Below are 27258 nucleotides of genomic sequence, written 5' to 3' on the forward strand. Positions count from 1 at the left end.
TCACATGTAGAAATTCTGTTGCTACTTTATAATAATACGAGGTATACAGTGCCATCAATATATTGCCAATTAGGAATCCATTGAATGACCTATAACAACAATACGCCTCATAAATTAGCATAAGAATTATCCAATCTCTAAACCTGTGTAGAACAACAGTCAGATTGGCTCTCGCATAATACATCCGTGATAGATGGTCCCAAGGAGGACCAAAACGTATAAGTGCACCAATAAATCACCCGTGCATATTCCTACGCCAGTTCAACTGAAGCTAGACGCCTTTCCAGAAAGTCGAAGATAACTTGATGCAACCTGAAGAAGGAGCCTTGATGGCAATGCGTGTCGCCGCCTTCATCAGCTCCTAGACTGACAAGCTCGTACTCACATTTCAAGTGGTTGCAAAGCAACTCCGGCTGACCTTTTAGGAAGTGATCATTTTCTGCGTCGAGAACCAGACACGGGCTCACGATCTTCTGAGCTAGGCCTTCTAGTGTATAGAAATTGACTGTGCGCATCAATTCCGCCTCCGATGCCACCCCGAAAGTCCATTTACCGTTCCGCAGGGCCCAGCGAACACCCGTATCTAAAGACTGCGCAAAGCCGAAAATGAAATTGGAAACTCCATCATATTCTTTCCGAACGAGTGTTTGGACAAAAGATGGCTGGTTAGCTCGAAATGCAGATCCAAAGTCGTACACTCCATCATCCAGGATAATTGCTTGTGCTCGATGTTCCTGCGTGGCCCCTCGTGCCACCAGGTATCCGCCCATGCTCCAGCCGAAAATTGCTATGGCATTGGGATCGACGTCTTTGCGAGTTAAAGCGAAGTCAACCACGGGAGTTAGCACGTTCTCCCAGTCGGGACGGAAGTAGAGGTGCTGTCGTCGTACAGCTGCACCTTGACCGGGCCCATCGAAGGCGAGAAAGTTGTATCCTCTCGCTAGAGCTGCAGCTCCAATCGCAAACCAGGCTTCGCTCGCAGTTGAGTCATACCCACCATTAAAGATAATGGTGCGTCGTGGATTGCCTGTACCGGTTGGGCTGACGAAATATCCAGGGAGTGTTGTCCCTTGGTAGGGAATCTTGATCGATTCGTAGGCATATGTAGACAGCTTCATCGCCTCATCAAATGCCGTCTCCGACCTCTCATACACGAGCTGTGCCATTTCATCGTTGTCATAGTTATCGCGACGGAAGAACTCGGCGGTTCTATAGTAATTTGAGGCGCGCAAATATCCCTCGTAGGCACTGACTGTGTTGTTCACCGATGCTGATTTCTCGGCGCTTGAAAATGCTCGGTCGGCTGCCCTTTTCCACTCGGCCAGCCAGTCATCTTCGTTTCCAGCTCGGATTTTGGAGATGATTGCTATCACTTCTCCGAGGTCTGCTCCACCATAATTACTGTACCCTGCGGCCCGCAGAGTTTCATAACTGAAACACGCGTTGGACTTGAAAAAATGGTTGATAAGCATCGTCACCACAACTATTGACGAATTGCAGACGAATTCAGGTATGATAGTAAAACAAAGACAGGCATATAAGAAGGAAACATGGGAAACATCCCAGGAAAAGATATTCTTAGGGAAGAACTTAAGCAACTAATCATATGATATGAGTCGGTCCGAGTCGCGTAGAACACCAAATCGGTCCGAGTATCCTCACCCTGCATATCTACCCTATTCGGTCCGACAAGCAGCGCTACAAAGAAAAGATTTTACGACCAGTTGAAATTAGTGCTAGTTAGTTGTAGGGTGTTGATTTATAAGCCTATGATTCATAAATTTGTGACTTAAAAGATAAGTCTGACTGGGCGTGTCGCTATGAATATTAATAGGTCTACATTCTTCAAAGTTCGAACAGGAGTGAAGGATATCTCATTATACTGTTGCTCTACCCTACCCTTTCGAATATTCTGCACAAGCTATAGATTGGCCCAGAAAGGTTAAATTATCTTGTTAACTCAAATCCCTCATGCCAACGGAAGACGGTAGCGCAGATCTAGAACATGGTTCTGATCCTAACAACACCATCGATGGAAGAGCCTTTGTGGAGACTATCCAATGGGATGAAGATGACCCAGCACATCCTTTCAAGAGAAGTTTGATGACGAGATGGCTGACTGTTATTATCGTATCTCTCTGTTCACTTTGTGTGTGAGTATCCCGGATTTCAGCATCACTCCAGGATTTGTCGGATTGACATTGTGGTAGTGCTTGCACATCTTCCATATATACTACGACCTACGACCAACTTTTAGATGAGTTCCAGTGTTCACAAGAGGTTGCGACACTGGGATTATCACTCTTCGTCTTTGGCATGGGTAAGCCAGGCGTCTTGCCACTAATTGCGAGCTACAGATCAATAGACTAAGATTACCTCTGCTTAGGGTTTGGTCCGTTGATATTAGGCCCTCTATCCGAGGTACGATAGATACTGCCTTTGCGTTGTCTAATAATAAAGGCTGACCAGTTAACAGCTGTACGGACGAAGAGTCATATTTTTAAGCTCCTTCACATTCTTCCTTATTTGGCTAGTACCATGTGCTGTCGCGAGGAATATACAAACACTACTCATTTCTCGGTTCTTCAATGGCTTTGCAGGCAGTGCCTTCCTCAGCGTTGCTGGAGGTGCGGTTGGAGACATGTTTCCTAGGCATCATCTGGCTGCTCCTATGATGATATATACTGCAAGTCCTTTTGTTGGACCTGAGCTTGGGCCTCTGTAAGTGTCTCTTGGACATCACCTTGCTAGTTAGACATGCACTTACGAAATATTCTTTACTCCTTCATAGTTTAGGAGGCTTTATAAACCAATATGCAAATTGGTATGTATGAAGAGGCAGTCTTCAGGGGTTGTGAGTGACAATAGCATTCTGACTCAAGGGATACAGGCGCTGGACGTTTTATACCTTACTATTCTGGGCCGCCGCGATGCTAGTTGCGATATACTTATTTGTGCCCGAAACCCATCATCCAGCGTTAGTTAATTACCCCCCAATCAGCTTGATGTATCTAACATAGGTCCTCAGACTTCTAACGAGAAAGGCACAAGAAATCAGAAAACAGACTGGAAACCCATGGCCGTTAGGACCAAGCGAGGATAGCAACGTGCCTGTGAGCGAGCTCATCCTCCGTTCTATCGTCCGGCCAGTCATGCTTCTGACGTTAGAGCCTATGTGCCTGAATCTGTGTATATACTCTGCACTTCTGCTGGGCATACTTTATCTCTTCTTCGGCGCATTTCAAATGGTTTTCCAGTCTGTGTATGGATTCGAGTTATGGCAGCGAGGCCTCACATTCCTGGGTCTTCTCGTCGGAATGGTGTTGGCCATTCTCTCCGACCCATTTTGGCGTCGGAACTACCGGCGCCTCGAAAAAAATCATCATATACAAAATCCAGAAGCCTCCGGGTTCGACCCAGAATGGAGACTTCCTCCAGGTACCACCTTTCCTTGACCTCCGGATTCTTCCACCATATACTAATCTGGGGTTAAATACAGCTATAGCAGGAGCACCATTAGTAACAATCGGGCTGTTCATATTTTCATGGACAATTTACCCAAGTATTCACTGGATAGTGCCAATGATCGGAAGTGCGCTTTTCGGAGCTGGGTAAGTAGACCCAACAAACATATGGGTGTCAACGAACTTCATCAAGACCAAAAGTCAACCCTAGAGTGGAATTCCATGATAAATAAAACTATGTCTAACCGCAATGGAACAGGACAATCCTCGTTTACTCTGGAATTTTCACTTTCCTCGTCGAAGCCTACCCACGTTACGCTGCCAGCGCCTTAGCGGCAAACAGTTTTACCAGATCGACCTTCGCAGGAGCTTTCCCTCTGTTCGGGACTCAGAGTGAGTTTGAATGCCTGTCAAGGTTGATGGATGATAAGGGAATAAAGCTTACGTCCGCTTATTTGTTAGTGTACAATAAATTAGGGCTACATTGGGCTTCGTGTCTGCTCGCGTTTCTCACTCTGGCCATGGTGCCGTTTCCGTCAGTTTCTCTGCTTTTCTAGCCATCGCTTGGGAAGATATTCTTATAACTGATAAATTTGCGGGTGATAGGTATATTTTCTATAAGTACGGGGCTCGGATTCGGAAGAAGAGCCGGTTTAGCTCTTGACCGAGTACTCTTAACGTCTCTTCTACCCAGAATTACTTGAGGAAAAGTAGCTACTGTTATCCGGAGTTTCAAGGGATGGTGTTCTAATGAAGCGTTTTATCGACCACGCGTCCTGACCGCATTGAATGGTGTGCAATTTGTTGGTTTCAGCTTCTTGGAGAGATACTATGTAGAGTAATTACAGTTGGGCCCTTTAGCCCTAGAGATAATAGCCTCAGCGAAGAGGCTCAACAAATAACTGGTTCACTTTGTACAGAAGCCGCTTACATAAGAATAGAGCAGAATAGCTAGAGCAAATATCCACCTGTATTTAAATTGTGTACTATAGAAATTGCACAAATAGGTAGAGATGGCATGATTCTCGTGGAGCTGTTTTGTGGTAGCGGTCTGGCGACGAGTGACTCCAATGAGATCTTTTTATCAAGATACCTCATTGGGAATAATCGGGAGTGTGATATAGTTAGCATAATCGGGCCCAAAATGGATGTTGTTTAGACCTTTAAAGACAGCCTCTGACCTATATGCTAGTTAGAAAACAAGCCATCAATATGCCTTGCGGTATGAGTTCGTAGTTGAGAGCCAAACCTGTCAATTGGATCGTCATGACCCCAGATCCCAGTCCCTGCAGTGTCTCTGGAACTCACTTCCAACACAAGCCGGCCTCCCGCTTCGACAACTACATTAGTTGGCCAGAGCTCCACATCAACGGGATACACCTCTCCGGGAATTACAGGTAGAACATCCGTGGAGTAGTAGTTGCGATGCGGCAACCAAGGCCGGTGGCGAGGGTGCTGAGGGTCAGTCTTGCGGAGAGAAACACGGAGCCAACCCTTGGTCACTGGGACAGGGTCTCCGACGGAGCCTGTATAGGGTATCTCATCACCAGATGGTGATATATGGCGTAAACTGAGAAACAAGTCTAGATCTGTGGGCGAATTTCCCCACTGATCTCTGTTGACGGATACGTTGAGGTGAGTCACAATGTGTCCAGTGATTTCGGTTTCTTTCTCAAAAGGAGCCGATTCGAAGGTCAATATGTCAGAGGCTTCTGCCTTACCCAGGGCGCTATAGGAGAGTTTCCTAGGCGCTGTCTGGTGTGGCTGGTCGAGTTGTAGCTGATTATCTTCTGCTAAGAAAAATGGGGTGTATTTTGTCCTAGCCAATGGCCATTCCTGCTCTTTACGGCGAAGAAATTGCTTCTCCCCTGCTGGATTATTGTAGCCCACATTTCCCTTTCGCAGAATCAAATCCACCGGTGGAAGAGCCCCCTTCTCCGTCCAGCCCTCTCGGTCATGCCCTTTGAGCCAAGCATCCAGGAAGCTCCTTTGTATCTCTACTTCTTCAGGGTAGTAGAATGGCAGATCATGGCGTCCAGCAATAAATCGGAGATATTTGAATTCGGATCCAGACCACAGATACCCCATCACATTTCCTCGAAGATGCAACAGAATCCCACCGAGATTAGCAACGCTGAGAAAGGGGACAGTGACGTCTTCAAGATTGAAGTTCAGTGGTGAGATCTCTTTGTCATCGCGGTACCGCTGTTCATGCATTACGGCCTTGTGACAGTTTGCATCTAATTCCTCGGCGCTGAGGTCACCGTCAACAGTATCAGGACCCCAATTACGCGCCGCTCTCCCCGGCAGCCCATACTGATTCGGCGCTACCTGACGGTCATACCACATGGAGAAGAACTTATTCGAGAGAATTCCACCATGTCTCAATGACTCGCTGTAGGCGTCAGAAAATCCTTCCCATGGCACTATCGCCGCTAGACCTTTAGGTTGCCGAGCCGCAACCTGCCACTGTGTGGCAGCATAGTAGCTGACTCCGAGGAGGCCGACCTTCCCAGAGGACCAAGCCTGACTAGCAGCCCATTCGATAGCCTCGCAGAATCCATCAATGGAAGCTGCGGATTTGACGTGGAGCTGTCCTGGAGACTGCCCAATTCCAAACTCATCCACTCGCACGACAATGTAGCCGTGGTCGGTCCAGTACTGGGGTGTTGGCGTCTCCCATGCAGAATGCTCTGTCTGGTGGGCTGGATCCACTTCTGCAAAGCTCTTGGGATTGAACCTGTTATCTCATTGATTAATACCATTTACCATTGTTAAATAACTCAAACATTCGGAGCACAACAAGAAGGGGAGGGGGACGATTATATTCTTTTGAGTCCGGACACTTACTGTTCATAAGGGACATCCTTTCCATACGGTCCGTACGTGACAAGAACGGGATATTTGTTTCCTTCAGATGTTTCCCGCGGCTTATAGACGTTACAGCGAAGCACTCCCCCAGTTTTTAAAGGGATTGAAGCATTTTGCACGAAGATATATGAATGGTTTGTTGTGCCGGCCGTTTCAATATCCGGGTAATGGCTGAACATTTTGATTGTTGTCCAATTTGAAGGAGTTAGAAGTAGCAGATCATATTTTCCCACAGTAAGTGCCATAGCAGAGCGCACAGGTACTATATACGAATCCACAGTGTTGGCCCAAGTATTCCGGCTAACGGATAGATCTGCTAGTAACGCCGAATGCTCCGAGTCCGAGTCCGAGTCCGAGTCCGACTGCTCCACCTCGGGTATGTGCTCGTTATACATACAGATGAATGGGTCATCACTCAGCTAAAAAACCCACATCCCTGCTGAAAGAGATGTAACGGCTCGAGGCCTGCGAATTGTTCAATTCCAGCTTCCGCAAAAGAGAGATTATACCAGGGGTAGCCCTGAGTTACACCAGATGGTGTTGTGAAAGACATATCAGCGGTCTCCATATCGGATTGTTCAAAGATACAGTTATCGGACATGGTTGCCTGTGGATTTATTTGCACTGCATCGACTTCCAGAGTTCTCCGACCACTCACCCATGGATGCAGATGCTCGCCCGAAGGGCCTATCGATGGTACTGATGCTTCGTGAGTGCTTGGCTGCTCGTCGTTCACAGAGCCTTCTGGTACATGGTCAGAGAGTTGTGATTTAGGTTCTGAAGGGTTAGGTTCTGGTGCTCTGATAGCGTGTGGGCTGGCTGATCCACGTTGTGGTCTATGGCAAGACATATGTAGCTGCAATGCAGCGTCGAGCTTTTCCCACTGCATTCCAAATAGTTAGGATCCCCCAGTTCGACTATTTATGAAAATGTACTCACAGAAAGCTGCAGAGCCCTCCAATAAAATCGAAGTTTATTGAGTAAGTGAAGGGTCCCTTTCACAGTCGACAATCTACGACTCTCTGAATGTGCTCCGGGGACAGGCCTTCGTGATGTTTTGTCTTGAAAGGAGACCTCAGTAGCCAGGAACACAGCACCTATGATGAAAGCACCATATCCTACGAAAGGCGGTAGAAGTGTAACATCGCCTTGCCCATATATGTAAGGAGATAATAGAGCTTCGAATAACTCCGCATGTTGTGTAACCGTCTCGGCACTTTGCTTCACAACTTCCGGGTCTATTGTTGGCCCATGGTGTGTACCAGAAAACAAAGGAACAATTATTGAATGCAAAGTGATCTGGCACTGGTGGTAAAGGGCACTGATAAATAGCACCAGGGGGGTATTCTCCGTTCCCTGGTCGCTTCGAGAGGTTGCTAGACCCCTGATAGACATTTCGTCCTCAAATATCGACCTTGCCAATTGCGACAGTCTTTGCAGCGAATCAAGATTCTGAGTAATGCTAGAGGATGTCCAATCGCGGACCAAAAGTTGAACTTTAGCCCTATAGAATAGACAGCATGCTGATTTAGCATCGAAACCAAGAGAGACTAATTTTAACATTGTCAGAGATCCTTACCACACTCCGACCATTTTAACCAATAATGCTGCATCCACTGGGGGGCGAAAACCTTCGCACTGAGATGTCGCTAAGCTTGAGCACCAGTTATGATCCATCTTCTCATTTAAAACAACTTCTTGGCTGAAAGCCGTACGTAGTATAGCAGCAGGGAGTGGTATCATGGATGCTTCTGCCCAGGCCAGTCTGACGTACGGCTCTGGTTCCATGACTATGCATGTGGATATCCAGCAAGCCCAGAAACATCGACGTCTTGACTCTGATTCGAGCAAGAAATCGGATTTTTCAACCCCATCAACAGCTTTTTTGTTGTATCCAAGGAGATCGCACGAACGGTAGGCCAGGGCTAGAACAACGTTAACGGAGGTTTTGTGATACGCGAAAGTCTTCAATATTATGACAAGGTGCGACTAGTCAGAGAAGGAGAGAAAGACACAAGACCTACTAAGACATAAATGGCCGGTTCGCGGCTCACCAATCCCAAACCAATACAGTTGTAAACAATGAAGCGCTTGCAAAATCGTCAGAGATGGTTCCGTGCAGATCGATGACATAGCTTCCCTTAGAGCTGACTTGGCCCATGGAAGACCACATGATGAATATGCGCTTAAAAGCTTCAACTCCGACCACTCCAATTGTTCCTCATTGTTGCCTTCATTTACTCGAGTAAGAAAACTTCGATATTTTCTTAGCTAGCCGGTCCAGCCGTAGATGTGGCAACTTACAGCGTAGCTAACGCAAAGAGAGCCTTGAGAAGGACCTCGGGAATCTTTCCATCAAGATACTGCTGGAAAAGAATAGGTTTACAGAACAGTACAGATGCATTGTAGATTCGCGTATAATATATGTCCAGCAAGGCCAGCCCAAGGGCTCGTGGTGGTAAACGTGGCCAAGCTACATCAGAAGCTAAGCCTTCTCTGATCAAGTTCGTGTTTTGCAGGTGAGTTGGGTATGATTCGGAAGAAACATTGATTGATTCGACACCAACACCATTTGTAGGATGGCTGGATCGGCCTCCGGAGCGGGGGGTACCTCTGGTTGACCTAGCAGCTTCGTCGCGCGCTTGGTACTGAGTTTGAGCGAGATCACTTTCATTATGCGGCGTATGGTGCTGAAGGGGCGTCAAATTATTAGGCGGATGACTTAGGTTGCCGGTAGACTCTTGAGCACCAGGAGCGGATCCGCTGAGAGTGCTGTGGGTGAGTTGTACGGTACTCTGGCCAGCTACTCGACGCACACCTCGGGTGCTGCGGCGCAACCTCCGGCCGCGGCGAACTGGGGGGGTAGGATAGGTACAATCGGCTTGAAGCCGCTGACACCGGGCGCATGCAGGACATTCCCGACTACATTTGACCTAAAACAATGATTCAAGAGTTCAGCATCATATGACGATAATTCAGGCAAAGACGAGAAATAGCTCACTTTCTGATCTCTACACCGCTGACATGCAGTTACAGAGTGCTGCAATGTGTGACTTGCGGCAGATGAGCGTGCTTGCATTTCGCTATGGTCCCTATACCTGCTTGCACACAGGAGAAGAATGCTCGAGATGTCGGACCTCACACAACTAGCGAGTCGGACCGAGTCGAAGGGGGTTTTTTTTACCGCCTTCCCCCGCAAGGCTTGCTTGCTACAAGCTCGGTCTAATTCCAGAGCTTCCAGATGCTAACTTTACTACATGGATCTAGCATCGGCCACCTGTATTCAAGTCCATCAATGTCCAGATCCCATAGGATCGCTGTTGAGCAGCGGAACTCATAACTAAAACAAGCTGACTGATAGATATCCTGCAATCCTACCCAGTAATTAACTTACAGGCTAGAGAACTTATTCCTTGGCGACAGATCCAACCTTTTGTCTTGAGCCGTCCTCGATTGTCCAAGAATCTACTATGTTGGCCTTCCTGCCATAACTGGCTTCACTACTAACCTACTAGGAGTTTTCGTTAATAGTAACCTCGTTTCGTCTATACCAGGAAGTCAGTAACCTAGTTTACCTAGCTTCGTGGTATAAAATAAGTTCTCTCTAGAGATGCGTCGATTGACATGGTCGGCACAGGTCTTAGGGCACTTGATTAATTTACCTTACTTATCAGACAAGGATAGGTGCAAGGATTAGACAGTGCTCAATGCACATATAGTTTGTGCATGGGAGTGCCAGAATATATGTCCAGGATATGTAGGTTTTTCGAGAAGTAGTATAAATTCCAATTACAAGACTGCTATTTACCTGTACTGGGGCGACCATTCCAGGACATGGGGGACTTACTATTGCTAGAACCCGTCCTTGCCTACAGTGTAACATGGATGAGCAGCCGTGAATAACCATGGTCTCCGCGTCACCATCTTTTGGGAAGAGAGCTCGTGACACAGGGCGAATTAGTAATAATATTGATTGGTAGCCGATCCCGGCGGTAGCCTGGTCTATGCGCTCGGACTTTTACCCGGATTACCGAGCATTACAGCCCAGGCGGGGTGGTGATGCCTGATGTTGTCGCATGTAATTTGTATTGTAATACCACACATTACCATACTTATCTGTCCATCCCCGCGCCCTGCAGGTGATTTAAGGCGCGTTAAGCATCTGCCGGAGCCATTCAAATGCTTGGATCTCTTTCTCGATTAGATAACAGAAACCTAGTAAAGGGCAATAATGCGGAAATGATATAGCTAAAATTAGGGTTTGACAATTCAAAAGGATTCTGGCGTTATCGCTATCCCTCAATGGTGTCAGGTAAACCACTGTGAGCGGAAACCGGTCCGCTCGGCGTTCCAAGCGGAGACGAAAAAAAGGCGCTTATCGGTGTGTGACCTTTATCATTCTTTCTCTGATTCATACCTACTTGTACTCCCGCTTTCCCCTACAATCGTTGTCTTTCCAGTGGAAGATTCAGATTGTCATACATTTGAGACTTCCACAAAGTAATTTTGTACGCCAGTGAATTAGGGGTAGCTTTTATCATACTGAATCCACTCAATCGCAAACAATAGAGAAAATGAGCCCCCCCGCCGCTCTCGATCATGCGAATGGCTCCCCCGCAGCACCTCTGACTGTGGAGGGCATTCCTGCTCTGAGGGCCAAGAGTGCCCCAATCCCCAAGGGTGTTGCACCTGCGACGAGTAGTGACATGTTCAAAAGCCCGGTAAGCTCCCGTGTGCTGGAATTGCCCTTGCCCGTATAACGATTATGTGCTAATTGGAATATCATATTACAATAGGCATGTTATACGAAGCCCAAGGCTAAACGCTGGGATCGTGAGTCTCTCGACAACGACCCCTGTTTCTGAACCGATACGTTCCCGACCACAGGACAACAACTGACCGACTCTAGACATTCTCTCCATCGAAGCTAAATCTCGGAAGGTTTGTGATAGTATTGCTCAAGCAGGTTGAAGTGAAAGGCTAAATGGCTTTATGTGCTAGGTATCTACATTGAAAGGCGCCGCGAAATACTTGAAGAACCCAGGTAATTCTGTTGCTCATGCAAGCTATATCTCCTTCTGACGTTTGTTCTCCAGGCCTCATTTCTCTGGGTGGTGGACTGCCCTCTCCTGAATACTTTCCTTTCGAGGAGCTCGATGTCAAGGTTCCCACTCCACCAGGGTTCACGCCTGAAGCTACTCGCGAGTCTGGAAAAGTTGTACACACCGGAAAGAGTGATATTCGTGAAGGCAAGAGCTTATATGGTTAGTCGGCTCTCAGTCATCGTTCGCAACCGGCCTTGGAATTAACGTTACGAAGATCTTGAGGTTGCTCTCAATTATGGTCAAGCTACGGGTGCTCCGCAACTGTTGAGATACGTCACAGAACACACAGAGGTACGCTGGGTGATCTGAAGGATCCGAACGAAGCTAATAGAAACAGCTCATCCACAACCCCCCCTATTCGGACTGGCAATGTTGTCTGAACTGTGGTAGCACCTTCGGATGGGATGTGGCACTCAGAGTCTTTTGCGAACGAGGCGATTATATCATGATGGAAGAATATACCTTCTCTAGCGCACAGGAAACTGCCCTCCCTCTTGGCCTGAAGGTGGCACCTATCAAGATGGACAAGGAGGGTCTTTTGCCCGAGTCCCTTGACGAGGTCCTGAGCAACTGGGATGAAAGCGCTCGAGGTGCTCGTAAGCCCTTCGTTCTTTACACTATCCCTACAGGACAGAACCCCACGGGCGCTACACAACAGGCGGAGAGACGCAAGGCAGTCTACAAGGTTGCCCAGAAGCACGACGTTTATATTGTGGAGGACGAACCCTATTACTTCTTGCAGATGCAGCCATACGCTGGAGCTGATGGCGAGCCCGTTCCACCGCCTGCCAACCACGAAGAATTCATCAAGTCTCTTATCCCTTCCTACCTCAGTCTTGACACTGATGGTCGCGTGCTTCGGCTGGAATCATTCTCTAAGGTCATCGCTCCTGGCTCCCGGGTTGGCTGGGCTGTCGGATCCGAGCAAATCATCGAACGCTTCACGAGAACCTGCGAGACTAGTTCCCAGAATCCAAGTGGTATCTCGCAGCTTGTGCTTTACAAGCTGTTGGAGGAGCAATGGGGCCACGCTGGGTACTTAGACTGGCTGATCAACCTTCGTATGTCATATACGGCACGCAGAGACTCCATGGTGCATGCGTGCGAGAAGTATCTCCCCCAAGAACTAGCTCATTGGAACCCCCCTGCAGCAGGGATGTTTGTAAGTTCAGAGCTTTCCACAATCCTTCATTCCCCACAACCAAAGCACTGACAAGAAACAGCATTGGATCGAAATTGACTGGCGGAAGCACCCTGGAATTCCGTCTGGCAAGACACGCGAACAAATTGAGGAGGAAGTTTTCCAGGCCGCAGTCAACAATGGTGTCCTGATCTCTCGTGGCAGCTGGTTCAAAGCTCAAGGCGCGAGCGAGGAGAAGTTGTTCTTCCGTGCTACATTTGCCGCCGCTAGCTCTGATGCTATTGCTGAAGCAATTTCCCGTTTCGGTACAACTTTGAGGCAAGAGTTTGGACTGAACTGAGTTGGCAAATTTTGAAGATGCATGTTGGTTTATAATGAGAAATACATAGATAAATTGTAGATATTTCACACGCAAAACAGATTAACATCTATATGAACTGCCTGACAAGTTGGACATATAACTGGAGGTATAAGCATCAGCTGATAAGTTTGAGGCATATGTTCGCCGAGCGCCATACATTGACCTCGGGTGCTGTGAAGGGAGGGAAAAAAGAAAAAGAAAAACACTGGGCAAATACTCCTTCACACGGCAAAAATAATGTTCCGCATGGATCAGCAGTAACGTGACATGCCTGGAACTTTAATGGAACGTTTCTTATCCTTCACCGCGGAAACCCAACATATCCACTATTTCTCGGGGATTGAAGATTTTATTCGGCCATAATGTTTCATTTTATTCTTTTAGAGCCTATGTTGTGATTATTAATAGATTGTGATCTTCCTTCTTTGGCTCCTTATACCTCGTCCCTCTTAAACACGTTGATTAATTAGAGGATCGTGATTCGTGAAATACTATAGTAATTAGATTTGGATATATTCATGATCGATTGTTGGGTAAGTCTACTGGAATTCTTGGGGAAACACCTTTCTTGCAATATTGTCCACTGTATACGCTAGAAGTGGTGTGTCTATAGCTGCTGCTGTCCCCTTTGATCCTTATAGCATGAGGATAAGTTTTGATGCCAGATTGGAAATGGTTTGATTCACTACGTGGATACTGGGGAGCTCTTTACTGTCTACTTCAATATAATTTTGCGCCCGCTTTTATACCTTTAGCTCTAACCCCTGTGTGAATATTGACACTGTGACGTGTTCCACATTTCCGTGCTAATACTAGGGATGTTAGTTATTGAATATTGCCTGTTACTACAAGAAATCGGGGCCGATGCTTTTTGGCTGGTCACATACAGAAGCTCCTTCGTCTTAGCGAACTATCGGCCGAATAAGTTCTTCCGGCATAACAGCGATTGGACAGGATCACCTACTGTTCTTCCTGAACTGGATATCACTGCACTGCATACCAACAGTGACTGAGAGCGAATTGCAGTGACAGCCCGCCACCTCTCAGTCCGGTGATCGGCCAATTGATTGGTTTCACGCTAACATTAGCGCCCGCTCTTAGCGCGGCTGGCATTATCTTCGCTTTCAGTGCCAATCTTGCAATAAAAGCATCGACACATTGATTCCATTGCTATCAACCCCAGAACCCCAGTCCGCATAGCAGGAACCCCACAATAGCTAATTTATCGTGGAAGGTGCTGGTATATTGCGAGGTGTCGGTAGTATCGATAGAACAAGTAGACCTGCTCTAAGATCCCCCTTGTCAGGGACTGTCTGTCGTTGATGTATTAGAGCAGACACTGCGTGGCATTGACCTCCAGATCATCTTATAGCAATCTTTCTACACCCTGGAAAGGGGTTGTATTGCGATTAAAGCGCAGGTCAGTATGCAGGCTTTTCGTTCCTTTCCCCCTCCCCGTTTCTGTTCTGTTGTTGTTTTCCTTCCCTGTTGTTTCCCCTCCTTCCTATTTCTTCCACCCGCCGTACCTGGTAAGCTTGGAAGATCAGGCGTGTATCCCTTCATCCACATCTTTGTTTACCTGCCTGCGATACTGCCATTGCTCGGAAGTGTTCAGGGATGGGTAGCTCAAAGGTGGCAGTGGATCGAAGATGCGCCTGCCGGTTTGGCTTTCTTCTGACCACCTGGCTTGTCGTACGCTGACTTATACCTCAATGCAGAGCTAGGGCCTACCCGGAAGGTTTTGTGCGCTTTGGCTTTGGGGTCTCAACCGAGCTTAAGCAGAGAGGGCTCCATAACGAGAAGCTTGGACAGCCGTTAGAAAATACATTCCGTGCACCTGGTAGCAGGCTCGCGTCAAAGGAAGCCTGTCCCTGTGAACGGACTCGTTACATTTGCTCAACCGCGCCTTGTGACCCTTTCAACACTAGTTCTTCGAGGCATCTCCACTCGCCTATTGTAAAGCCATTCAAAAGCGCATCGAGGAAGGCCAGTAAGTCGATAGGTTCTCTTAGCCTTACTTCGGCAATCAAAAATCTTTTCGGTCACGGGAGAAAAAAGCCCGAGTTGAAAGATCAGGACGACTTCTGGGAAAGGTATTGCCAATCTTACAGTGAAGGGCCATCATATCATTCGCGACAATTCTCAAACCCACTTTCTCCAGCGCGCCTCAGGAAGTGGAAACCGCGCTCATTTAGTGACCCCTTACATAGAAGGACAGGCAGCGTTGGGCAGAAGCCGTATTCTTGGTCCGAAGAAAGTGAATTTCCCATTTCGCAGCCATCGCAGTATTCATCACCTTACCACCAAACCTCCTACCCCGCCGACTATTTCTCACTCTCCCCACACGACGAGCCTATCGACGAAACAGCTCCGATCCAGAAGCTGAACTCTCGGGGCCTGGCTGAAGAGCAAGCAGTCAAGAGCCAGGACTCGTTACTTCCGCCAACACCGGAGCCCTTGAGATACTGCGATCTGCGTGAAAACAAGACAGTCTTCCCCAAGCTCCCAATCTCCACCATGGATCCCCCCCGTGCCTCCAAATTCCTGGATCCGACGTCCGCCATGGCTGCTATTACGAAGCACAAAGCAGAGGCCATCAAGCTTGCGCGTGAGCAGGGCGTCGCGGTCCAGGAGATGTGTCGCAGAGCTAAAACTGATACTCCGCCGTACGAATTCGAGGAGCTGATTGGCAAAGGTGCTTATGGTCGCGTGTACAAAGGCCACCAACTGCCCTCGCGCAGAATCGTTGCGATAAAAGTCATGGATATTGATTCATTGGACTACAAGAGTGTTCGGGATTTTCGAGATGAATCTATAAAGGACTTTATTCATGAAACGAAGGTCATGAAGCAGGTTAAAGATTCAGGAGCAAAGAACATCAACGAAATAATCGAAGCCATCTCTATCCACTCCCAGCTATGGTTGGTTTGTGAGTACTGCCCCGGTGGAAGCGTCAGGACATTGGTAAGTCTGCACTGCCCTACCCACCCTATAGTCCATCGTGCTTTTTCTTTGATTATCTGCCGTCAAGAGGATCAAAGTCTGCTTATCACTTTGATTGCTGATAATACCAGATGAGAGCTACGGGTGACCAACTGGATGAAAAGTTTCTGATCCCTGTAGCCCGTGAGCTTGCTGCTGGCTTGCGTGCTATCCACGACGCTGGCATCATTCACCGAGATATTAAAGGTAGGATTGATGTTAGCAGCCCAAAGTCCACGGATGCTAATAATTTCACGAAGCGGCCAATATCCTGATACACGAGGAGGGACGATTGCAAATCTGCGATTTTGGTGTGGCTGGAGTGCTACAATCACAGTTGGACAAACGGTCGACCTGGATTGGAACACCCCACTGGATGCCACCTGAGATGTTCTCTATGCGCGGCGAAGCGCACAAATATGGTAGCGAGGTTGGATCTCCTAGTCCCTGGCGTAGCGTCACATACTAACCGGGATAGATCGATGTATGGGCCTATGGCTGCACGCTGTTCGAAATAGCGACGGGAAACCCCCCGAACTCAAATTTGCGAGAGCGAATGCAGATAGGAAGGCAACTCAACCGCGTCGCTCCCAAGTTGGAAAATTCAAAATACAGTGATGGGCTGAAAGACATTGTCGCTTACGTATTGGAATCAAACCCATCTACCCGACCAACAATGGCAGACATACAATCGCATGCATACATTGCGGATACCGAGGAGGCCTATCCCACATCGTCTCTGAGTGAGCTAGTGCGGATCTATTATCAGTGGTCGCAGCGGGGAGGACAGCGCATCTCCTTATTCCACCCCGGAGGTGCAGCGGCCGCGGAGATGCCAGGCACAACTATGGACTCAGATAGCGACTGGAATTTCAGCACCACAGATGGGTTTGAACGAAGATTTTCCGTCATTGACCTCGACCAGATAGCCGCATCTTTGGCCGAGATGGAGGACGAACTCGGCACCACGAATATGCAGCCTGCACGAGAGTCGTTCGATGAACCGGTTGAGCGGGTAATGACGAAGGAAGACCAAGCTAACTTCGATGAGCGTGTCCGACGAGGCGCTGAAGCTATGGAGGGACTTTTCAATGAAGAGAAACCAAGCTATACGTACGAGACGAAGAATGATTTTGTTCCCATTGAGGAAAAGCAGCCGGTTTCGGACTTACCTCTCCGCACCGAAACCGATCGCTCTTCCGTCACCTCGACATTTATCGATATTGACATTGGCTCATTTGATTCCTCGCACTATGCAGCTGGAGCTTCGTCGTCGCAACCCTTTCAACTTGCTGATGCAGATACTATCAAGGCGAACAGGTCTAGCGGTCGTCAATTCCGCAATTCTAGTGATAGTCGTTCTCGCTCGTCAAGCAGTGATGTCAGTAACCGGGAAGCTCAAGATTTGACTTACCAGCCTCAGAGTGGCCCGCGACCCCCAACCATGGATTGGAAGTTCCCAGTTTTCATGCAGCCCCCGGAGGAGGAGGAATCCCAAAAGGAAGCCTCGCAGGAACCGGCGCCTGTGGAGCCTGAACCCACAGCAAGGCGTGCAACGATGGAATGGACCTTTCCTGTCATGACCGCGGCTGCAGGCGAGGACCAGAGCGGTACCGACAATGATATGGATAACAGTCGCTATGATACTTTAAGGGCACCAGTTCTAGACCTTGAGCCAGCAGTGACGATTCGACCTACCAGTATTGGGGAGCCTGGTGACTCTCGGCCATCGACGTCGGCATCCACTCATTCTCGTGCTAGTGTGTCGATAAGCTCGGATACTGACTATGATCCATTCCGATTTGACCGGCCTTCCACTCCACCGGGCATCCCACAGCAGCAAGCCCTGAAGAATGACTACCCAGAACTCCTAGCAATTACTGAGGACAAGGATGATGATCAGTCATCTGTATTAGACGGGCCTGGACCGGATGAGGAGGAGAGCCACCCTGTTTGGCAAGATAATTCTGATGCATCAGATCCTGCTCTGCAGTCCGAGCCGTTCCCGACGGCCATCCCAACCAATGAGCTACAGCCCAACCCTCCGTTTGCCGGAAGGGATGACTCTCCATCATCTGAACCATTACCCACAGCTCGACGCGCTCCAGCTACAAGTGCACTCGATGAAATGGAACCTATTGTATTCCCTGATCTTGTGCCTCCTCGACTTGAAGTGATGCATGAAGGAGCAGACGAGAGTGATGTGACGGCTGAGATGGATCGACTGTTAGGTGATTTGTTGAGTGCGCTCTCGGCCACGGGCGAGGCGCTATCACGCACCAGGTTCGGACCAGAAGTCGCCAATGGAAAGAGCTCGACGCCTGAGATCCCTGAGTAGTTGTTGGCCTTTGGTCGGTCGTCATTTCTACTAGCGGATGAAGGCTTTCCTGAAGAACATGGAGGGTCACGACTTACGACTTGTTCATTTGCACGATGGAGCCTCTGCTTTAATGCCGCAATTGCCTACAATGGTGGCTAGCGTTTGATTCATTCTGGAGCCCTGTAAATTATTTACATCTCGATGACTATTTTATTTGGATTCGTCAACGTTAGTCTGATCGTAACAGACTGTTGGCCAGGGATAAAGGGACAAACATCAAGAATACGTCAGAAATAGGCAGAAAATAGTAATGAATGAAAAACCCTAATGGGTCCAGTTGTCGCACCGCATCAAGTTCGAGAACCACTCAGCATGCAGTCTCCTTCCTCCCGAAGCACGTAATTCTAAACTTAGCGGATAATCCCAAATGATCCGTAATCCACATTTCCTGCCCTTTTTCATCGTCACTCTCCCCATCACTCACTTCGGGATACTCGATCCAAACCGTCTCCCCGGCTCCAATCCGCTCCAGCCCCTCCACCTCCAACCCACCGCAAAACAAAACCTTGTCCATACGAGAACATCCATACTTGTCCCTCAGCCAATCGGGAATCTGCTGACCCCATGTGAAGCTTTCCTCCGTGCCATCCTCCCCGCCAAGAACCAGAAACGCATCACGGAGCCCACTCTCATTCGGTGCGGCGAGATCCTCAGGTGCAAAGGCGTTAAGGTCACCTGCTAATATTGCCGCGTGTGGAGTGGGTAAGTTTGTCTCTCCTGGTCCAGAGCCATGCATGAATTGCGAGGCGAGATGAATTTGGTTGGGTCTGATTGGGGGGTTGGAGAGGAGACTTTCGAGGTGGGTGTTGCAGAGACGGAGGGTTCCTGGATTCTTAGCAAATTTTTCTTCAACGCCTCCCGAAGCACAACACCTCTCGAAATAATAAAGGAAGAAGGACAACTAGAGAGAGGAAGAAAAAAAGAGGGACCATACCAATCTCATCACCACCCCCTTCCTCTTGACCCTGGAAGCAATGCAAGTCCACAAAAAGCCCATCTCTCTGCATCCTGGACGTGGCATACGGGACCCTAAACACCCGCTGCACATGACACCGCTTGTCGATCAGTGTTGTTGTTCCGTAGGAGCCTCTCCAGTGTGTAATGCTGAGATCAGTGATGAAGAAGTGATCCTGGACCCATTTGGTCTGTTGGATGATGGTTAGGTCTCTGAGAACCATCTCTTGCAGGAAGATTATATTTATTGGTGCTACATCTTTATTGTTATCGTCTCTGGACTTGAGTACAATCTTTGCAAGATAGTTTAGGCCAGCTTGAGTCCGCTCTGCCTTGCAGGGCTCCTGAAAGTCGATATTCCAGGTTGTTATGGTGAGAGCTTTGAGGGGAGCTGTGCTGGTGCTTGTTGTGATTGTAGGTTCCGCGGTGGTGTCTGTTTGGACCGGGTTCCATGCCTGGGTGGTTTGGTTGTAGCTGTAGTATGGTTGCGGGTTTGGCAAGTCAACGGCGAGGGGCGCTGTTGTAGACAACTCCTGGAAGCGCTTCCCGATGGAGATTGGACTTTGAGCCATGATGAAGATATTTTGGCGTGATGTTGGGTGGGTGGGGAGGGTTGGGAATTAAACGGATGAGTATGACATGCCGTGGCCCTACGTAGTAAGGAATTACATCGAGGTGCAGTTGTGTGAGTTGGTTGTTTTCGCGGGGGGGGAAATAAAAGTGACTGTCCAATCAAGCTCTCGGGAGGTGCATATTCAACACGTGGAATGTAACGGATAGAGGATAGTAGAGTCTCAAGGGTGAGTATTACCTTTTAAGGGTGAGCGAGTGGCTACAGTCAGATGAGTAAGTTAACATGAAGGGTGATTATATTATCTGACTCTCATCAGACTCGCCCTGCTAAAGTGATCATGACTGAAGAGGGCAGGACAGGAGAACTTATAGTTTTTGTAACGATATCATCACCTTTCAAGCCCCTGCAGCGAGCTTTGTACAGAACAGTCGTCACGCCTATTAGTGCCCACTCCTAATAACAAAAGTTTATGATATGGTTGCCGCGGCGTCAAAACACGTACGCATGCTATATTGGTGCAGAGCCTTCACGTTAAGTCACGTCACGTCCTTTCTCGGCGACATGCTTTTGTTCTTCTTACAACCAGGGGGGTGACCTTACTCTCGTTGTCCTCCTTGTCTCTGCTGGATCCCCCAATTAGCACTCACAATGGCTTCGATCGCCAGCAGGTCGTCTCTGTTTGAGTCCCCATTAGTTCCTAGATCATCTCAGCAGTGGAAGGCCGCTCTTCAGGGCGTCAAGCTCCTGTATGTCCAGCGCCAGTACAAGCAATGCACCGTCCGGGCCACAGAGCTGCTCGAGAAGTCAAGAGAACCTGTATGTCTGTCTGTCCCATACAGGGCTAAGACTAATTTAGAGCAGCTACACCCCGTCTACAAGACATACCTCTACTTCTACAGCGCAGTCTGCTACGAGGAGATGGGGCGAGCCGCTCACAGGTACTCCAGCACGAAAGTCCCACTGCTGCAAGGCGCGTTGGATCGCTTTGACATCTGTAGCACCGTTCTGCCTTCTCCTCTACCGGTCTCGAGCCGTCCTTCGGAGGAGTCGAACTTCCCTTCCCTGGAAGAAACCTCTTCTCCTTCGGAATTTTCAGACAGTCCCTCAACGATATGTAGTCTTGTCAGCAGCATCACAGATATCATCGACAAAACCATGCAGTGGAAAGAAGAGGACCCGTTCATCTCAGACAGTGATTCCTGTCCAGATATGGACATTGGTACTATGGCCACTGTTGCTGATGGCAGAGCAAACCAATTACTTATTCCTCCTCCATTGAGACTTAAGAAATCTTCCGATGAGGCTCTCCCCCTTAAGGCAGTCCTCCGTGATTCAGGCCACACTTCCGTACGGGTCGAGAGATCAGATCGAGCTCGTCTACCTCCTCCACTGCCTCTCAAGATTGTTCCTCGTGCAGTCACAGGCAAATACGAGAGAACGATGGATTCACTACTAAGCAACAGAGATTCCCGACTATGCACAGATGGCTTGCTCATCGATTTAAGCGAAAGGAAGGCTGTACCTGCGACCCCACAGTACAGTGATTCCATCAGGCGCTACAACAGTAGTATCCGATCCCTGCGGTCTCAAATCGACTCGAGCATTAACTCAATTCATGTGCTGGTTGACGAGGTCGAAGAGAAGCAGCATACCCGCAAGATGGCCAAGACTATCAAGCGATCGGCGTCGTTCTGGAGTTTCAGTCCTGTCCAAGGTGGCGATGGATGCTGGGAGAAGGTTGGCGGTCTGAAACGGTCCCCGGGCAAAGAGACTAAGCAGGAGAGAATTGATCGACTACGTGCTGAAGAGTGGAAGACAGTAGGGCTCCGATCCGCAGCGCGAGGATGGAAAGGAGGAGAATACTACAAGGAATATTGCAGTTCTGTTTTGGATGAGCTTTATTTGGAGTCGTGATGGTTGATACTGGGGTGGAAATAACAGTCTGGATGCTGAGATGCACCGACATGTGGCTTGGCTATTGGTGTTGGTAGGTCTGATTGATGGAAGATATCTTGTAGTAGTATTGGGGCTGTGTTGAATCGTCAAGGTTTCTTTTGCAACGTCTTTGTTTTGCACCCCGTCTCCACGTTCATTAGTGTTAGGTCTTGCCATGAAGATTGCAGCGTTAGGGGGCTGTTAGGGTACCATAAAATAAATCTAGCATAGCCGAGATTATGCCCCTTACCTCCCAGCATGCATATTTTCTTCAAGCTTCCATCGTGCTTCATATATGATATTTAATATATAATCACGTACTCATAGAGTGGCATTGCATATAAGCATTCACTCGTTAACCATGCAAGATGGTTCACATTCTCTGTAGTCTGTGCCTGCTGGCTCCTGGATGAGACGGGCCAAAAGCTAGTAGTAGGCTTGAAGCCACTTAAGGATACTCTCCGCTTTAATGTGGGTGTGACTGTGGAGTTCTTACACTTGTTTCCTTCAGATGATGAGCGGGTAGCAGACATATTTCGAAGTTGCAATCCCCGAGCCGGATAGTGATAGTATTAGGTATATCGTAGCTGAGATACTGTGGTACTATACCGAGCCGATCTGGACGTATACTCCGCATCTTAACTCGGAGGCTTGGATTTATTATGTACCTTCTCGTTGTGTCATGGATCAAAATTGACACATTGACGGGGTTCTCCTGGATTCTGTTTGTTATATAACGGACAAACTCGTAGAGTATTGTGTGGGTATGTTGGTCCTAAGCCTGAACTGGTTCTAATACGACGAGAGAACAGATTCTATCATATGGAAATCAAATGCTAGACAGTCTCTGAGCTGAAGGGAAGCTTTAGAAAATCAGTGTGGCAGTGGAATAAACGGTTGAATCTTCTAGATATCGCGATACGCAGATGATCGAGGAATGGCTCTAGCTCCAGTTATCCTTGAGAACAGTCACTTGCACATGAGATGTGTTTGCGGCTAGAAGATAATCTAAGATTTCCATACTTCTAGAGTCGGTCTCGTGCAGCGCAAGATCGAACCGTGCGAAAATGTAGGCGAGAGACATGGTCATCTCCATTTGCGATAATCTAGTCAATCGTCAGTGCGGAGTACAGTACTATATCCCACATCCACACCTTGCATAGTATACGTACTTCATTCCAATACAGGCATAAGGCCCTAAACTGAACTGGACCCTCCACTTTTCGAGGCTCTTTCCCTCGTCCCCTAGCCATCGCTCTGGCCGGAACGAGCCCGGGTCTTTGAAAATCACCTCGCTCTTGCTTATACCGGACAAAGGCACCGAAATGATTGTCTAAATTGTCGGTTAGATACAGTAGCGCAAACAAATGGAAATGAGCGCATGTCTTCTTACCCCACCAGGGATGAATGTAGACCCAATGAAGCGGCCGCTGGGTGGTACTACCCGAGGTAAAAACCCTTGAACTGGGCAAGAGATGCGCAGTACCTCTTCAATTACCGCAGACTAAGTATATTAGCAAATTAGCCCCTCTGCAAGTGTATTCATGCCTACCAAATACTCCAGCTTTCGGATGGCAGGCCAATCATGTGATTGTATTTGTCGTTCAGAGTCCCTAAGCTCGACTTTCAGTTTCTTGAGCACGTCGGGGTGGGTCAGCAGGTAGTATATGGCGAACGATAGCGCGTATGCCGTCGTATCTGTGCCGACGAACATAAACAGGACGGACTCATCAATGAGGTACTTCCTGTCAATATGGATCCCGTCACTCTGGCCAGACTCTAATAGGACATCGTTTAGCGTACGGTGTCCTGCGTCCGGTGACGGCTTCTCCTTTTGTTGCCTTCTGGCGTAGACTTCGCCAAGACGGGCACCGCAGTACTGATCAAAGGGAGTTAACGATGAACCAGGGCAGCCTTTGCTCCAAGAAGTGGACGAAACTGACCTCTCTCAGTCGCACATATCCCGGAACGACCATTCTCAAAAGAAACTCTGGCAGAACGTCCACTAACTTTCCTAGGCTAGGAAAATTGACAACTAGGAATTGTCAGTGGCCTGGAAGTTGACATTTTAGAAATCAGGGAGCCCACAGAGAAGGGACTGTCTGTGGAAGAATTGCAGCGTGGTAGCAATATCATCCAGCTGGTCCTTTTCATCGAGTAGGCTCAAAGAAGAGCCAAACAGCTTGTCAGAAATCATGTTGATCTAGCAGTTGCCCGAACATTTAGCAAAGCCACATATCCTTTTTACTGTGCAGACTAACTGTGAGGTAGAAAAAGTGTGCTTGAATGTCGACTGCTGTTCCATCTCTCTTAGCTCTCGAAAGAATTTCACCGATGCCTTCAATGTTCTTGGACAGAGTAGGCAACGCCTCTGCAACCGCTGACGGGGTGAACACTGGATTTAGTTGCTTACGCCGTACGCCATGCAACTTGAAGTCTGCGAGTGCAGCAAGGGAGTTTGCTAATGGCAGGCTTTGGTAGAAGGTAGGATCTCGCTGAAATTCAGTTCCAGGTTTGAAGACACTATAAAATGGAGGGGTTTAGTCTTATTTGGTCACTTTAGGTGTGCTAGCCAGCGCTCACTCATGGAAGAAATCAGGATCGTTGATAAGCAAGTGATTGTGGGATATTCGGATAATCGTTGAGTCTAAAGAATCATGTAAGATTCCCCTCCCCCTTTCTTTTAAGTAGTAATTGCAGGAATGACGCTTACTGAATTCCTTCTCTAGCCGCCAAATATGGAAGATATATTGACCACCGCGGATAACATCGTAATAAAACTTATACCATCCAGTTGCGGCAGCCAGCCATGGTCCGGGGAAATTCTTAAGAGGATGAAAGTGTAGCCGATAAAGAACCTTCAAACCTGCCTGACATAGATAGCAGCATATAATAATAACAACCCTAGCGTTATCGTCAGTTTCTTATCTGTATGGCAACAAAGGGAGGCCTTACCAACTGGCAAGTCCCTCGAGCTTCAGCATCACGATCTCACGTGGTAAACTCCAAAGATGTAAATATATGAAGGGTTACCAGTGGAGAGGAGGTCAAGCCCTTGTCACAGCGATAGCTACGTTCTGGGCGAGTGGCTGTTTTAGCCAACTTTATTGGGTGCCTAGCCTACTCTATTGGGGCACACCGCCAGTTCACATCAGGTTTTTCCACCGATAGCTTCCCCCTGACCCGAGAAGTAGGTCTGATCCATTCTAGACACCGTTATATGCCGCCACTAAAGTTTCCATGCCATTGGGTTCTCATGAATAGCCGAAAGCTTGCTATTCTATGGGAACTATAGTCTGTATCACATTAACAGAATAGGAAATAGCAACGAGACGAGTCTGCCAATTCCACAATATGTATTCGTGGATTGCTCCCCGCAATCTCCTCGTTGCTTCAAGGGCACACAGCCCACATGCAGCCATGGATATGGATAGTGCTCGAAACTCTATCTAGCCAAGACTTTGGTCAACTGAGTGTAAAAGCGATCATATTGTCATCATCAATCTCTGATTGATCGAAGTATCTTCGCCCAGAATAGCTATCATCGTGGTCACATCAGAAACCCATTATGCAAGGAGTGAAAAGTGTTGGACTGCCCACATACCTCCAATGGGTTAATCCCATGACAATATTCTTACATCCTTCCAGAAATGCACTGGGCACTTTATTAGGTGTCTGCCGGGACATACACAGCATGTTGTGCTCGACTTCGTGGAAGCCACGGGTGGTTTCCTCAACTAAGTGATAGGAAAGTTGCATAGCCTTGTTGCAATCGATGCCTTGATTGAGCATCAGGACTGGGACAAGGTTCTCAGCTTGGTGATCTGCCTATATGATGTGGATCAGTAGGGGGCAGCTGATCTTCAAGGCAAGGGCACTCATACAAGTTCTTTTCTGAGTGAGAACATATCATTTATCCTTTATCACCAAATTAGTTCTCATTCTTGGCGAAGCCCCTCAGTCACATAGGCACCCACATGTGTACCAAATATGAAGTGTGTCTCCAAAGCAGTCGCATTAGATCGAACGACAACTCTTGCTTGGAGACGTCGATCCCGTAAATGAAACTAGCTAAACATTAGCATACATTTCGACTACAAGCTTTCCATTGACGCACGGGATTGTCGCTATGACTGGGTATACTCCTGCCGTGCGTTCGCGCCGTCTCCAGTACTTGATCAACGAGGGAGCCTGGTCCTCCGCGTAGATGGTATCGACAGTATCCACACTTGATACATAGAACAGCTTCTTGTCCAAAAGAACTTCAAGTGTTTCTACTATCAATTAGTAAGGTGTATCACAATAGCGGGCAAGTGGGTAAAGTGACAAAAAAAAAGGTTGTCTTCAGGGATAAGGAAAACATGGGCCAAAGCACCTCGCGAGCAAACCTCCCGCAAATGGGCCGCAACTTCATCCCAACACTTCAAGGCATTCTGCAACTCCTGAGAAAAACATGACAGATCTGGATACTCGCCCTTTGCACAGAGCACTGCCCGAAAATACTGCAAAGATACGTCGCGGTATTTGCTGATGCTGCACTGGTCATTGGTCAAGGACCCGCAGTCAAATACTAGACATACTTTGTTAGTCGTTTTCCTATAGTAAGGCAACCACAAGGATCTACAGTCGTCCCAAATAAAATACTGCCTCCTATTAGCTCTTTCTCGTCATAGGCAAGTATGTGACAATGTCTCACCCACGCAAAAGCCTTCGCTACCGTGCATAACTTGGCAAAAGATGTATCTGCACACATGATCGCCGCGAACACTCCGAATTCTGCCTGCTGGAACTTGCGACAGGTGACCGCATTGGGCACCCACCTGCATAGTGTCAGCTATTTCGAACAGGATGGTCGAATAAAGCAGTTCTCACCGTTCAATCCAGGGATTGAGAATTTCGTCGCGGGCTCTAGGGTATTCGGGGTGGAGGCTAGGCTTCCAATCGGCAAAGAGCATATATAGATTTGGTAGCATGGCTGTCTGGCCGCGGATCGATTGCCAAAAGTCGGCATGCAATGTCGGTTGTAGCATAGTGAGATAGAGAAATAAACAGAAGGAAAATCGTACGTCTGCTTGTTAGTCTTGCTTATATTTCCGGAGGTTCAAGAACTTGTCGAGCCTAAATACCTTCCTGGAACCAGCAGATCGGCAAGAGCATATCTGGTTGGTAAATAAGCTTTGTGTTAAGGAATATGAACTTCACTACGTGAAAGTTTCAGGCTGGCCCACTACTTGAACCAGGTGACTGATTCCTAATGTTGCCAATATTAGGGTTGAGAATAATAACCATCTGCAGCAGCGAGTATGGCCTGACCTCTATGAGTCCATATGCATGCTAAATGGCCCGCAAAACTAGGGGAAAGTTCAACTATTCGGCGGTCAAGCAGCGAGGCGAAGGAAATGGTGCTATAGTCCAGCAAACCCGCTCTAATAAATGGTACGATTTGGGTGGACTTTGATAGCATCACGACTACTAAGAAATACTATCTTCT

The 27258-nt window shown here is 48.0% G+C and overlaps 10 protein-coding genes across 10 annotated transcripts; 4 read left to right on the forward strand and 6 right to left on the reverse strand.

The window, feature by feature from the left end:
• Nucleotides 1-251: 251 nt before the first annotated feature.
• On the reverse strand, nucleotides 252-1472 carry ABOM_006110 (alpha/beta hydrolase family protein; the record flags this gene model as incomplete). Its single annotated transcript, XM_022533239.1, has 1 exon — nucleotides 252-1472. One exon carries the CDS (start codon nucleotides 1470-1472, stop codon nucleotides 252-254), a length of 1221 nt encoding a protein of 406 aa, XP_022388565.1.
• Nucleotides 1473-1971: 499 nt separating this feature from the next.
• Nucleotides 1972-4021, forward strand: ABOM_006111 (MFS transporter; the record flags this gene model as incomplete). Its single annotated transcript, XM_022533240.1, has 10 exons — nucleotides 1972-2153; nucleotides 2211-2320; nucleotides 2387-2421; nucleotides 2477-2721; nucleotides 2792-2824; nucleotides 2891-2977; nucleotides 3029-3438; nucleotides 3500-3611; nucleotides 3724-3857; nucleotides 3927-4021. The coding sequence occupies 10 exons, from the start codon at nucleotides 1972-1974 to the stop codon at nucleotides 4019-4021; spliced, it is 1443 nt and encodes a 480-aa protein (XP_022388574.1).
• Nucleotides 4022-4652: 631 nt separating this feature from the next.
• ABOM_006112 (CocE/NonD family hydrolase) lies at nucleotides 4653-6514 on the reverse strand (the record flags this gene model as incomplete). The annotated part of the gene is made up of 2 exons (XM_022533241.1): nucleotides 4653-6204; nucleotides 6315-6514. The coding sequence occupies 2 exons, from the start codon at nucleotides 6512-6514 to the stop codon at nucleotides 4653-4655; spliced, it is 1752 nt and encodes a 583-aa protein (XP_022388573.1).
• Nucleotides 6515-6750: 236 nt separating this feature from the next.
• Nucleotides 6751-9414, reverse strand: ABOM_006113 (uncharacterized protein; the record flags this gene model as incomplete). Its single annotated transcript, XM_022533242.1, has 5 exons — nucleotides 6751-6942; nucleotides 6994-7218; nucleotides 7275-7839; nucleotides 8640-9098; nucleotides 9152-9414. The coding sequence occupies 5 exons, from the start codon at nucleotides 9412-9414 to the stop codon at nucleotides 6751-6753; spliced, it is 1704 nt and encodes a 567-aa protein (XP_022388572.1).
• A 1495-nt stretch (nucleotides 9415-10909) lies between these two features.
• Nucleotides 10910-12921, forward strand: ABOM_006114 (aminotransferase-like domain-containing protein; the record flags this gene model as incomplete). Its single annotated transcript, XM_022533243.1, has 8 exons — nucleotides 10910-11056; nucleotides 11132-11168; nucleotides 11245-11276; nucleotides 11337-11379; nucleotides 11432-11599; nucleotides 11655-11731; nucleotides 11778-12602; nucleotides 12664-12921. 8 exons carry the CDS (start codon nucleotides 10910-10912, stop codon nucleotides 12919-12921), a joined length of 1587 nt encoding a protein of 528 aa, XP_022388571.1.
• A 1638-nt stretch (nucleotides 12922-14559) lies between these two features.
• ABOM_006115 (putative serine/threonine protein kinase) lies at nucleotides 14560-18262 on the forward strand (the record flags this gene model as incomplete). Its single annotated transcript, XM_022533244.1, has 5 exons — nucleotides 14560-14603; nucleotides 14661-15906; nucleotides 16017-16131; nucleotides 16185-16354; nucleotides 16403-18262. The coding sequence occupies 5 exons, from the start codon at nucleotides 14560-14562 to the stop codon at nucleotides 18260-18262; spliced, it is 3435 nt and encodes a 1144-aa protein (XP_022388570.1).
• A 349-nt stretch (nucleotides 18263-18611) lies between these two features.
• On the reverse strand, nucleotides 18612-19830 carry ABOM_006116 (endonuclease/exonuclease/phosphatase family protein; the record flags this gene model as incomplete). The annotated part of the gene is made up of 2 exons (XM_022533245.1): nucleotides 18612-19129; nucleotides 19239-19830. The coding sequence occupies 2 exons, from the start codon at nucleotides 19828-19830 to the stop codon at nucleotides 18612-18614; spliced, it is 1110 nt and encodes a 369-aa protein (XP_022388569.1).
• A 650-nt stretch (nucleotides 19831-20480) lies between these two features.
• On the forward strand, nucleotides 20481-21746 carry ABOM_006117 (uncharacterized protein; the record flags this gene model as incomplete). The annotated part of the gene is made up of 1 exon (XM_022533246.1): nucleotides 20481-21746. The coding sequence occupies one exon, from the start codon at nucleotides 20481-20483 to the stop codon at nucleotides 21744-21746; it is 1266 nt and encodes a 421-aa protein (XP_022388568.1).
• A 964-nt stretch (nucleotides 21747-22710) lies between these two features.
• ABOM_006118 (cytochrome P450) lies at nucleotides 22711-24751 on the reverse strand (the record flags this gene model as incomplete). Its single annotated transcript, XM_022533247.1, has 10 exons — nucleotides 22711-22873; nucleotides 22940-23100; nucleotides 23161-23271; nucleotides 23320-23646; nucleotides 23711-23802; nucleotides 23856-23970; nucleotides 24029-24290; nucleotides 24351-24414; nucleotides 24481-24671; nucleotides 24723-24751. 10 exons carry the CDS (start codon nucleotides 24749-24751, stop codon nucleotides 22711-22713), a joined length of 1515 nt encoding a protein of 504 aa, XP_022388567.1.
• A 481-nt stretch (nucleotides 24752-25232) lies between these two features.
• Nucleotides 25233-26797, reverse strand: ABOM_006119 (terpene synthase family protein; the record flags this gene model as incomplete). Its single annotated transcript, XM_022533248.1, has 9 exons — nucleotides 25233-25305; nucleotides 25372-25595; nucleotides 25652-25685; nucleotides 25745-25834; nucleotides 25885-26041; nucleotides 26143-26337; nucleotides 26392-26410; nucleotides 26464-26587; nucleotides 26640-26797. The coding sequence occupies 9 exons, from the start codon at nucleotides 26795-26797 to the stop codon at nucleotides 25233-25235; spliced, it is 1074 nt and encodes a 357-aa protein (XP_022388566.1).
• Nucleotides 26798-27258: the final 461 nt, after the last annotated feature.

Source organism: Aspergillus bombycis (assembly GCF_001792695.1).
Source record: "Aspergillus bombycis strain NRRL26010 chromosome Unknown contig00049, whole genome shotgun sequence".
Taxonomy (NCBI): Eukaryota; Fungi; Ascomycota; class Eurotiomycetes; order Eurotiales; family Aspergillaceae; genus Aspergillus; species Aspergillus bombycis.